This window comes from Alnus glutinosa, chromosome 5 (genome assembly GCF_958979055.1).
Source record: "Alnus glutinosa chromosome 5, dhAlnGlut1.1, whole genome shotgun sequence".
NCBI classification, from domain to species: domain Eukaryota; kingdom Viridiplantae; phylum Streptophyta; class Magnoliopsida; order Fagales; family Betulaceae; genus Alnus; species Alnus glutinosa.
In genome coordinates, this window is record NC_084890.1 from 22,546,804 (window position 1) to 22,559,176 (window position 12,373).

A 12,373-nucleotide genomic window follows, 5' to 3' on the forward strand; every position below is an offset into this window, starting at 1 on the left:
GAGGGGGTGTGTTGAGAGTCCCACATTGCCAAGGTATACATGGGTTGTGGGCTTTATAAGCCTTGAGCAAACCTTTTTCCTAAAGGCGCCTTTTGTGGAAGAGTAAGGCTCAATGGACTTTATCAATTTCTCCTTTTTGAATTGGCCACCCGATGGAACCTGTCGTGGTGCATTGAAGTCTCCCCCAATGCACCACAATAGGTTCCACCAACTAAGCAAGCTAGCCAATCCCCCCCATAATTATCTTCTATAACAAATGGAATTAGGCCCAAAAACCCTTGCAAAAGCCCAAGAGAAACCATATTCGACATTTCTAAGGGAGCATGCAACAATAAACTCCCCCACATGCTCTTTGGTCTTCTCCAAAACCCTCATATCCCATATAAGCAAGTTTTCATCAGAGGCCCCTCTAGAAGCTGAAAAAAACCAATCCACATGTTGACTCCCCCACAAACTACACACAACACTGCTGGAAATGAGCTCCAATTTAGATTCCTGCAAACAAATAATATCCACCTTACATTGTTTAAGAAATTTTTTGACTCTCAAGTGTTTGTGTCCCTCATACAATCCTCTCACATTCCATGATAACAACTTGGGATTCATAAATAGCCACCTGTGGCCCTCCCTTTTACTCTGCCACGGCTAGCACGGTTGCTATTCGCATAATAGTTAATGGAACAAGATAACCTTTTTAATTCTCTCCGACCTTTTTTTTTTTCCCAATTTTGAGCTAGAGGCGCCTGATAATGGTGCTCACTTCAATCCCAATAAACAAGGCCAAAAGCGCCTCCTCAAAACCCTTGCATGAAAGCCCCACAAAATGACTGATTTCCTTCGCTGTCTACAAAACCCAGGCTGAAAGCATTGTCCTGAACATTTTTGTTTAGCAACTGCCAGATAGGATCTCAATGGAGTGGGCTCCTCTTCATCCCGCCCTACCTACCACCTCCACGAAGGTCCTTTTGGCACCACCTTTCATCATCTCTTTACCCGTTGAAACTGAGGAAGAGCCACCCACAATGGTTGACTGCAAACCACCAATGGGCTGGCATGAGGACAAAATTCGGCTCCCTTTGTCGATAAGGAGACCAAAGAAAGACTCCACCTTACGATAAGGCCTCTCTGTCTGCCACTGCTAGAAATCGCTGGGCCTATTAGAGTGTTCCTGAGCAATGTATGCCTTGTTTCCATCCCTTGATGATTTGAAAAACTCAGTCACATCTATCCTTCGAACCAACTCCTCCATTGAGTTTGACAGCCAAACAATACCCAACTTACCCAAAAATATTGTTTGGGAAACCCCACTACTACTTTCAACCAAACAAAGAACTGAACACCCCTCTGCTACTTAGAGCTCAAAGGCTTTAGCCTTTACATAAAACCAGCTCAAGAAACTCATCATAGACAACCAAAACCAAAGGCTCCAACTATGCCAAGATCAGAGAGCACACACAGATGATAGAAGATGTTGACATGCGCCAACGATAGAAGATGTCGATATGCGCCGACGAGAGGGAGAAAAGAGAGGAAGAGAGAACTCCTGGAGAAAAATTCATTTCATTGTTGGACTCTTAGATAGTTTCAGTTGGACATAGATCCAAAAGTTCTATATAAAGTATGGTCTATACATGTATGGAGTTGTCTTACGAAAGAAAAGTATTGGTAACCATTTCCCTCTCAGGCATACTCCTAGAATTGTGCCTGAAGTAGTCTGGAATTTCGTTGTCTCCATTTTTGTAAAGGATGTTCCTAATTTTGAACACCTGTGGACCACTTGGCTGACATGCTTAGGACTTGCAAGGACACTTGGTGGATAAGTTCACTTATGTTTCTTAATTTTTTTTTTCCCTCTCGTAGCGCTTGTTCTTCTTCGTTGGATCTTGGAGCTGCTTCTTTGACCACTGATACCATCGCCTCCGCCAACTCCTTTCTTGCCCTTTTGGGGTCCGAGTTTCGGTTTGCAGGCTTTGTGGGGATGTTTCTCGTAGGGAAGTCAGTTGGTGCTACTCTGGTTGGGTGTATCTCTGTCTCGGCGATGTGAACATTCAGGTTTGGATGTCTATTTTCCGGGGGTGTAGCGAGATGGAGAAGAAATTTTCTGTGGAGGCGAAGTCTTTTGCAATCGTGGTTTTGGATGGGGCGTCGGTACTGAGGGTGGTGGAGAAGAGATTTTTTTTTGGGTGAGGTCGTACTGAGTGCTCAGTGCTCTGATTGGATAGCGTCGATGTTGGAGGTGCTGATGGGTATTCTAGAAGATCAAGAATTTGTCAAGTCTTTCCGAGAAGGTTTGAAAATTCTGATTGCTCGGAGGGGTGGGAAGAGAACTGGGCGCTTCTTAGAGGCGACAGTATTTGGTTTGGGCGGTCGAAAAGGTTTCATTATCATCCTTGAGGGCCGTGGAGGGTGGGGATGGCAAAAATTCTTCGGCGAGTTGCGTAAGGCTGTCAATTTCCTCTCTGCTACGGTGGGTAGCGAGCAAGGCTCCTCGCCTTCGTCGACCAAGAAGGATGCGAAGGTGCTAGGGCCGAGCTTGGGCTTGGCCTCAAAGTGGACGGGGCCGTCCTTTGCGGAGGTGTTGTGCTCGGTTCCGACCTCTACTGTGAATAAGTTTCCCTTGGTGGGGGAACTTTGTTCAGGGTTGAGGGCTTCGTCGAAGGAGCCGAGTGCTCTTGATCCCCTCTCGGCGCCAACTCACGCTAAGCAAGTCTTGAGCTCGACGGTGGGTTGCCCACATGATCCGTTGGTTAAAGACCGGTCTCTTGATTCGCTGGGCAAGAAGCCTCCCCCACGTTCAAATTCGAATTTTGAACGTTCTATGATGCGCACGTGGAGCAAGCTGGTCAACGGTTTGAAAGTGGTCTTGGGCCGGGCTATTAGGAATTGTTTGGGCCAGATTGTCTGGTCTGGCCTGGGTCGAAAACATACTGGTTTTCGCTTGGCCCGATTGCCGAAACCTAAAGCACATACGGCAATCAAACCAGGGACGCCTCCTTTTCTGGCTCAGTCTCGGCCGGAACCCTCGTCGTCAGCAATTCCAGGGGCTTTTTCGGTTTCTTCATCTTCTTCTGGGTTCTCTCTGGTTCGTCCTCCTCCTAGGGGTTTGGAGGTTGTCTCGTTGGGGAAGGGTATAGCAGTTCCAAGGGTGTCTTTTGCCTTTCCGGCGCCGTCTCTCCATCCAGAGACCTCGTCGCCAGCAGTTCCAGGGGCTTTTCCAGTTCGGTCTTCCTCTTCAGGGGGAGGGTCTAGCAGCTTGAAGGTGGATCCTAGCCGGGTCACTGCCTCTAAGCCTTTCGATGCTTCTCTGGCAGTCTCCCATCTCATGGCCTCTCCTTCTGCTGGAGCGACTGAGTTGGGGGAGAAGTTGCGCTCTTCTCCCCCTGTGGTTTCTAAGCCTTTTTAGAATTATATCAGGAAGGCGAGGGTGCTCAAGGAAGAGGTTTCGTTGAAGTGGAATGATGTGCTACTTTCAGATTACTTGAAAGCCTCGAAGATGGTTGCCGACTTAGCTGTTAATAAGGCTTCGGTTGCAGAGCCTCCAGCGATAAAGGTTGCTGAGCCTCCAGTGAAGGACTTTCTTAGAAAGGGGTTTCTCAACCCTCGCCCGGTTTTGCCAACCACTTCCTCTTCGCCTCGGAAGGTCTTTGATGAAGGGATAGTCAGGCCTTCCTCCCCTCCTAGATGCTGCTCCAGTTCTTCACCTGTTGAGGGTAATGGTTTCTCCCAATCTCGGAATTGGCTGATCAGTTTTGATCATAACGGGGAGATTGTGGTTTGGGAGGAGGACGTTGATTTTTGGGATGTTTTGCCTTTGGATTGGGCATCAGATGGTACTTTTGGGGAGAAGGCGTTAGCAATTCGGGATGCCATGGAAGAAGAATTTCAGCATGACAAGATATCACGCCAAAAGTCCAAAGGCAAGAGAGAGCTTCTGAATCTGCATAGCTCTATCAACTATGGCGACGTTAAGCCTTTCGCTAGGAGCAGGAAAGGAAAGAACCTTATGTTGTAGAGTTTTATGCTTGGGTTGGTTTGTGGGTCGTTCCTCGGGCTTTTGGTTTTTGCTTGGGATCTTTTGAGGGTTGTTGTTCTTGGGTTTTTCCCTCTGTATTTTGGGTTTGCTTGTATTTCAGGTTTAAGGTTTTGGGGATGTTTTCATGTAATTTAGGTGGGTGCTTTTTTTGTAGTTTGGGCTTTATGGGTTTTCTTATGTGGGCTACCTGGGTTGTTCCTGTGTACTTAGGGGAGCTTTTTGCTTTTTTAATAAAGTTTTCTTACTTATCAAAAAAAAAAATGTTTCTTAAATTTGTTTAGGAACAAAATCTAGTGGCTCTTTTTAACAAGTCTTTTTGCACATATGTAGAAACTAACAATCAAAGTAACGATCTGATAAGAGGAGTTATTAGCTTTGCACACAAGGACACACGGACATAATGTCTTGTGCCTTTGTTCTTTTGTCTGTTAGACTGCTATTTCTAGTTAAAGAATTTGAGCAGTTTATAAACCATACCTTTAGTGTCGAGACCCTGTGCCTTACCTGTGTTCTTCGGTATTGCTAAATCTTCTTTGCTAGAAAAACGGAAATTTGTATCCTCTGGGGCTTTCAGGTCTGTATAGCCTATTACTTGTGCTTTCCTTTAACAGCTGTAACTTTCAGATTTGAATATGACATGCTGCCTATTAAAGGACTTGGCTTTCTGCATATCATGTAAACCTTACAGTTCTAATGGTTGTTTGTATTTGGGCAAGCCTATCCAGCGACCACTGTGCGAGTGTTTTTTCCACTGAGGCTATCTCGTCCTTTCATTTTCCTAGGTCATTCTATCCATGTTAGATTTTGTTCTTCCAGTTATTTGCTTCTCTTGTTTGTCTTCAATTCTTACTGGATAAGCGGTTTACGGTCATGCATCTGAGATAAATAGTAAACGTGTAGTTAATTATTACCAGTGCATTCTGCTTTGCTACAGTGTTATTTCCACTGATGCTATCTAATCCTTTTGAATTTTTTAAGTCATTCTATCCATTTTAGATTCGTGCTTCCAATTATTTGTTTCTCTTCTTTTGTCTTTAACTTCTACTGGATAAGTGGTTTACGGTCATGCAACAGAGATAAATAGTAAATGTAGCTATGACAAATACATTTTACTTTGCTACAGTGCCCTTCCGAAGATTATAAAGACTGGTTTTTCGGCAATTAATCTGATATACTTCTTCACTGCAGGACCTGATGAGGTAATATATCTTCCTTAGTAGTTTTTATGATCATTCTCTTTTGTTTGCTGCTCTCCCTCTTCTTTCTTGAATAGCGTGACTATTTGTCTGAGTGCTTTCTTCTCATCTGTCGCACTTTCAATAGATATAAACCATTGAGTCAGCCAGGACTGCACCATCATCATTCATATTTGATGACATGAACATTGTTTGTGGTACCATGTCCCTCATATCACCTTAATGAATTAATGACTGAATGTCCAAGTGAACTTTTATTTTGTAGGTGAAATGCTGGCAAATTAGACGGCAGTCAAAGGCTCCACAAGCTGCTGGGGCCATCCATACTGATTTTGAGAGAGGATTCATTTGTGCTGAGGTTTCCTAGCTCATTATTTTTGAATTGGTCTTGATTCCAATTATTATTGGTCATTTTCCTTTTCTTCTAACACAACTTTAAAATTTGCACCCTTGGTAATGCGGCCATAGACATTTTCTCCATAACTTCTCTATGCTACCATTTAAGCCACACTAGGTGTATGCATGTATTGTTTCAGGGGGGTGGGTTGGCGGGCTGCTCTATAAACTTAACTGATTCCTTCACTGCCACTGTCAGGCCTTCTCTTTCCTAGCTAGAATCAACATGGTTTTTACCACCATGAGATGTTACCATATTTTCAGTAAAATGTTGATGTTGGAGTTTCATCAAACATGTTATTTAATGTTACTATGCGGATAATTGCAAAAATCAAATACACTGGTTTCCTAGTTGTCAAAATACTTCAAAAGCATAAACAGGAGTAGAAACTTCTTATCATGGTCCAAAAGTTACCCAATAGTTCTGGTAGATATTTGATTCTAATTGTTTTCTATGTTATTGGGTTGGCGGGCTGCTCTATAAACTTAACTGATTCCTTCACTGCCACTGTCAGGCCTTCTCTTTCCTAGCTAGAATCAACATGGTTTTTACCACCATGAGATGTTACCATATTTTCAGTAAAATGTTGATGTTGGAGTTTCATCAAACATGTTATTTAATGTTACTATGCGGATAATTGCAAAAATCAAATACACTGGTTTCCTAGTTGTCAAAATACTTCAAAAGCATAAACAGGAGTAGAAACTTCTTATCATGGTCCAAAAGTTACCCAATAGTTCTGGTAGATATTTGATTCTAATTGTTTTCTATGTTATTGATGTATATGGTAAACCCTTCACATTTACTGACTTGGTTTTATGATGATGTTTAGGTAATGAAATTTGATGATCTAAAGGAACTTGGTACTGAGTCGGCTGTAAAGGTAGATACTTGTTCTCTAGATATCCTCTCACATGGTTATGAACGTTTACATCTACCTTGCATTGCTACCCAAGTGAATATGCAGCTCCCTTTTTTCTTTTCCTTGTTTTTTGTCTTTTCTTTTTCTTTTTCTTTTTTGTTTTTTTGTGGGGATGGGGTGTACATTGTAGTTCCATTCGTTCTATGCGCAACATTAATAGGAGTTTAGCTTTCTCCAATCCCTTAAAGCGCAGATAGATATTAAGAGCACCCCCTCTTTTTTCTTTTTAACAAAATTGGTTATTATAATTGAAAATTTGGACCTCAGACTACAGATATAGGGTTCTAGGGGTTTCAATGGGCTAAGCAGCCTTAGGCTCAGTGTGGTGTGAGGTTGATTGTGGCCTGGAGTCCCTGGAGCTAGAGATTTCACTGGAGTGTGGCAAACAGTAACATGTGGTATTCTTGCGATTATGTAGAATGGACAACAAAGAAGACCATTCATGAGATGGTAGAATTATAAATATCTTATTGGTTTTCTCCTAGTTTTATCTCGGGATGATCCTTGATCACATGGCTTTTACCTCCCAATTGCAACTGAAATGCTGTTTATATCAACCATGAGAAGTTAATTTTCTACAATTTTTGTTATTTGTCTTTTTGTTCAATTGATCCAACTCTTTGAGGATTGAGTCTGAATTCCTTGTTTGTTTCTAGTTTGGAATTAAACACCTAAAGCTTTTTGCTTTTTGCTTTTTGCTTTTTTCTTTTTTGACAGGCAGCTGGAAAGTATAGACAGGAGGGGAAAACTTATGTGGTTCAAGATGGAGACATTATATTTTTCAAGTTTAATGTTTCTGGGGGTGGCAAGAAGTGAAAGATACATTTTCAACTGGTAATTGAATTACTTTTAACGAATTTGACATGTTATTATATTACTTGTGAGCTTTTTATCACCAAGAGGGGAAAAACACTTGTATTCCATTTTGCAGATTGTAGAAACATATGTGTTTGTTAAGCGAAAGTCATATGAGTTTGATCCCTTGTTATAGGGAGGTTGAGTCATTTTACCCTTCTCATATTAGCACTAATTTGGTCATACTTTCAAAAAAAAAAAAAAAAAATCCTTAATAATTCTTTAATCCCTTATTAAGAAAATCAATTTATCAACTTATTAAATTGATCTTCTAATTTTTATTATATTTTTTATTTTGAATAAAAATAATAATAATTTTCTTTGTGAAAAAAAAAAAAACGTTAGAAAATATTTTCAAAGTGTCAGCCAAAACGTTTTACATCAACATAAACGTAGCCTAAGCTCGCAAGAAAAGTACGTGTGGAGACAAAGATGGCTATCACGCTGCCAGAGGCGCTACCATATATACAAGCCCCCACCCCGTACACGCCTGCTACTCTCTTATCATTTTTATCTTATCTAGCTCGACTAGCTTCTCTTTCCCTAGTTAGAGTTTTAATAACGTTTATAATGTTAATATATTACTTACTCTCATAATCCTCATAAGTTACATATTATTATGTAATTATTGTATTATAGCCTCATTCAATTATAAATAAGTCATAGATTGAACAATTATAAATAAGTCAATTATAAACAGTGTACTCATTGAATTTTACCCTGTGAACGTAGGCCATAGATTGAACAATGTAAAATCTTTGTTCTTATTTTTTTTATTCCGCTTTCCATTTCATATTTATATAGCGTTATCTTTTCTTTCATATAATACCTCTTAAAATCTATTAAAACCTGTCAAAGAAACTCCACAAACGTAGATTTAGTCACCAACAAACCACGTTAGTAAATAAAAGAAACACAATTAAGGGCTCTATGATATATAAATTAATAAATTGTATACATGAGCCAATTTATGTGCCTCACAAATAAAACGGTAAGTTAAAAGCAACCAATTGTTGTATAAGATAACTTCCATTTTAAAAAATTGAAAACACTTAAAAATTTCATGAGTTAAATACATTTTTCTCATAAATTGCCACGCGATTCCAAGTTTTTTCACGAACTGACACATGTCACACTGAATCTCATTGAACCACCATTTTGTTACAAAACAACCTCGCTATTATGGAATCTCGTTTAGTTAGATGGAGTCTCCATCAAGTACGCATCACATGCCTTTTTTAAAATAAAAGAAAATTACAAAAAAAAAAAAATAATAATAATCTTCCTATTTTGCCCTCGCTTTGTAGGGTAGATTGACTGTTATACTCTTCAGTAACACGCTTCAACTTTACAAAATATCTATATTTTTCAAAATTACATTTATAACCTTAAATGAGCATTGAAATACCATTATTGACCCTAATTATTCCCATTAAAAGACTATATTATCCCAATAAACTAATTAGAGCCGTGTATTTCACTTGCTTAACTGTGTTATATCTTCCCATGTGTACAACGAGCTTTTGTATATTTTAGGTCCCTACAATCAGCCAAGAAACTATGATTGCATGCCCTAAATTGAATGACACTCTTAAGAAAATCCGATCCTCTTTAGGGTGCGTTTCGAACTGCGATTCCGTAGATAAAAAGTGCATTTTTAAACTAAATCGCAAAAAATGAATCGTTTAGGAATTACATTTTTTTAAAAATGTGGTTTGAAAATGCAGAAAACTGTTTTTTCAAATAGCATGTAAGATGATGTTTTTTTTAAAACACATAATTTTAAAGGCTAACCTGCGATTTTGCCAAACGCTTAACTGCGTTTTTAAAAATCATTTTTTCAAATTGCTTATTTTTAAATCACTATTTTTAAATCGCATTTTTTCGAATCACAAACCTGAACCAATCCATTTATCCTTCTTTTTGTTTTTTCCCTGGCTTTTAGACAAAATCTATGCCTTTATTACTAATGTTTTTTTTTTAGGGTTAAGTACTCCTCTAGTCCCTGAATTTTGAAAACTTTAATTTTTAGTTCATAAATTTCAATTTGCATCACAGATGATACCTCAGTTTTGAGAAATGACTGAATAACTACTTCGGTTAACTTCTCTGTCCAAAAACTAACGGACCGCCACGTGTCAACCTCTGAGGTTGACACGTGGCACTATATAAAAAAAATTAAAAATTAAAAATCTTTAAAAATTAAAAATCTTTAAAAATGAATTAAAAAATAATAATATTAAAAAACAATTAAAAAAAATTGAAAAAAAAAAAAAAAACAAGGGGTGGCTGAGCCACCCCTTTGGCTGGTATGGGGTGGCTGAACCACCCCAAAACCGATCTTGGATTTTTTTTATTATTATTATTTATTTGTCAAGGTGTGGTCGAACCACCCCCCATGAGGTGGTTCGGCCACCCCAGACCGGCCAAGGGGGTGGCCGGCCACCCCTTTTTTTTTTTTTTTTCAAATTTTTTTTAATTCATTTTTAAAGATTTTTAATTTTTAATTTTTTTTATATAGTGCCACGTGTCAACCTCAGAGGTTGACCGTGGCGGTATGTCAGTTTTTGGACAGAGAAGTTAACCGAGGTACTTATTCGGTCATTTTTCAAAACTGAGGTATCATCTGTGATGCAAATTAAAATTTAAGAATTAAAAAATAAAGTTCCTAAAACTCAGAGACTAAAAAAATGTTTAACCCTTTTTTTTAATGGATGATACTTGTTTGCGCAATAAAAAAGGATCACAAAGAAAAAGTTTAAAGACTATGAAGAAGGAGATTGAACAGATTTGTAGCTGTAGATATTTATGGATATTATATTTAAATATTTACATTTACAGTTGCAAATAGATAATTACTTTTGTAGTATACAAAAACTAATTAGTAAAAATAACTAACTAATTAAGAAATTAAAAAGAAATCTATTCTAGCCTTGGGTCCAGGCGGGCCGGGCCCAGCCCATCAATACAGCCCCGCCTCGCTTCGGGCTTTTATATTAAAAAATTCCCCAACGTAAACCTAATTTGGCTACAGTGTATTTGTTTGGCTCTCTCTGTGTCTGAGTTTCTCTCTCTCTCTCTCTCTCTCCCGCTCAGGCGCTCCCGCTCTCGCTCTCGCTTGCGCACAAATCGGAGAAATCGATCAGGGGCACTGAGTTGGTCTGACTCCGCCTCTCTCTCCTAGGGTTTGATCTGCCCTCGGCCTCTCTCTCTCCGTCTCAGGTAATACTTTTCCATCGATTGAACTCCTAGATTTGTTTTTGATTTATATGCTTTGGCTTTTCTTGTTCTTCGAAATTTCTTTTTCGCGAAAATTTTGGGGAAGTTTCGACTTGATTTAGGGTTACGATCAAAACCCTAACCCTATGGATCAGATTACTTTCACTTTGGGCGCTGATGAGATTACTGGATCTCATGTTCTGACCCAACTTCATGGTTTAGACTCTGAATCAGAGTCTGGTCGCTACTGTTTCGGAGCTAACTGGGGCGTCCGGAAAAAGAGAACGGGCGCTCTGGCATGCAATGCAAATGAGGTTTACGTGGCTGGCATACTACTCGAACTCGATGCTTTGTTCTCTGAATCAGATTTTTGCCGCACTTGTTTCAGAGTTAATTGGGGCATTCGGAGAAAAAGATCAAAACCCGTTCCAAAACCTGTCAAAGCAACCCAGGTTTCTTCTTCACCGATTGAATCCCGAGACTTTGATCTGAATAAAGCCTTCGCTGCTCAAGCAAGAGGGCGAAGGTTTAAGATTTGCAGGGCCAAGACATCTATTACTGGCTATGGATCACCGTATGTGGTGCTGATATAAGATGATCAATGATCCATCATTCATTTTTAGCTTGTCTTTTCGTTTCTTTTTTCCTCTTTGATTTATCCTTCTTGTTTTTCTTTTTTGGGTTTTTTCTTTTGTTTTTATTTCTGTTACTTTTTTTTATTTTGGGTTTTTCTTTTTGTTTCTTTTTTCTTTATTGGGTTTTTGTTTTTGTTTTTATATCTGTTTCTTTTTTCTTTTGTGGGTTTTTCTTTTTCTTTTTATTTCTGTTTCTTTTTTTCTTTTTTTCTTTATTCTTTTTCTTTTTGTTTCTTTTGGCTAAACAATGGTTATTCCTTTTTAAAAGATTCATTCATTAATTTTTAAAATATTGTTCTCTTTTTGTATTTTTTTTTTGGCTAAACAATGGTTATTCCTTTTTTAAAAGATTCATTCATTCATTTTTAAAATATAGTTCTCTTTTTTGTTTTTTTTTTGGCTAAACAATGGTTATTCCTTTTTAAAAGATTCATTCATTCGTTTTTAAAAATACAGTTCTCTTTTTTCTTTTTCTTATTTGGCTAAACAGTGGTTATTCCTTTTCAAGATTCATTCATTCATTTTTAACAATATAGTTCTCCTTTTTTTTTGGCTAAAAAAAGAACTCTTTTGCTGCATGTAGAGCACGCTATGAATCATCCATGATACGTTCATTATTTTCTTTATATTCATTCTTTTCTTCTGTTTTTTTTTTCTTCTTCTTCTTTTGCATGTAGACGACACTATAAATGATTTACACCCAAAAAAAATGGAGATTTTCATTTTCTTTTATTTCATTTTGGCACAACAAAAACAAAAATCCAAAAAAAATATTTTATAAAAATTTTGGCAACATGGCTGAGCGGTAAGGCGGGGGATTGCAGATCCTCTTTCCCCAGTTCAAATCTGGGTGTTGCCTAATCAACAAAAAATAGATTAATTCTCTCATTTTTAAGTTGTGTTGTTTTTTTTGGAATTGCTCTCCCTGTTTATGCATATTTCCTTTTATAGAGATGTTGAGCAGTTTTTATACTGGCGAGTTTAGTTTTTTTAAAAAAAAAAAAAATTCTGATGTGTACTAAAATTTAGGAATTGCAATTTGATTTCTGAGAAGTACTTCTTTTCAGTTCGAGTCTAATGAATTTACCCTCAAGTCTGGATGGTGCATTATGGGTT

At 38.3% G+C, this 12,373-nt stretch overlaps 1 protein-coding gene and 1 non-coding gene across 2 annotated transcripts in view; both read left to right on the forward strand.

Annotated features, from left to right (window-relative positions):
* Positions 1-7,552, forward strand: part of LOC133869098 (obg-like ATPase 1) — a 28,148-nt gene extending 20,596 nt beyond the window's left edge. The window contains exons 9-12 of the mRNA XM_062306068.1: positions 5,157-5,232; positions 5,495-5,587; positions 6,459-6,509; positions 7,266-7,552. Of these exons, the coding sequence (XP_062162052.1) occupies positions 5,157-5,232; positions 5,495-5,587; positions 6,459-6,509; positions 7,266-7,364 (319 nt within the window). The 3' untranslated portion in view covers positions 7,365-7,552. The remainder of the gene's footprint in view (positions 1-5,156; positions 5,233-5,494; positions 5,588-6,458; positions 6,510-7,265) is intronic.
* Positions 7,553-12,045: 4,493 nt separating this feature from the next.
* TRNAC-GCA (transfer RNA cysteine (anticodon GCA)) lies at positions 12,046-12,116 on the forward strand. Its single transcript has one exon. It is a non-coding gene; the product is annotated as a tRNA-Cys (tRNA).
* The last annotated feature ends 257 nt before the right edge of the window (positions 12,117-12,373 follow it).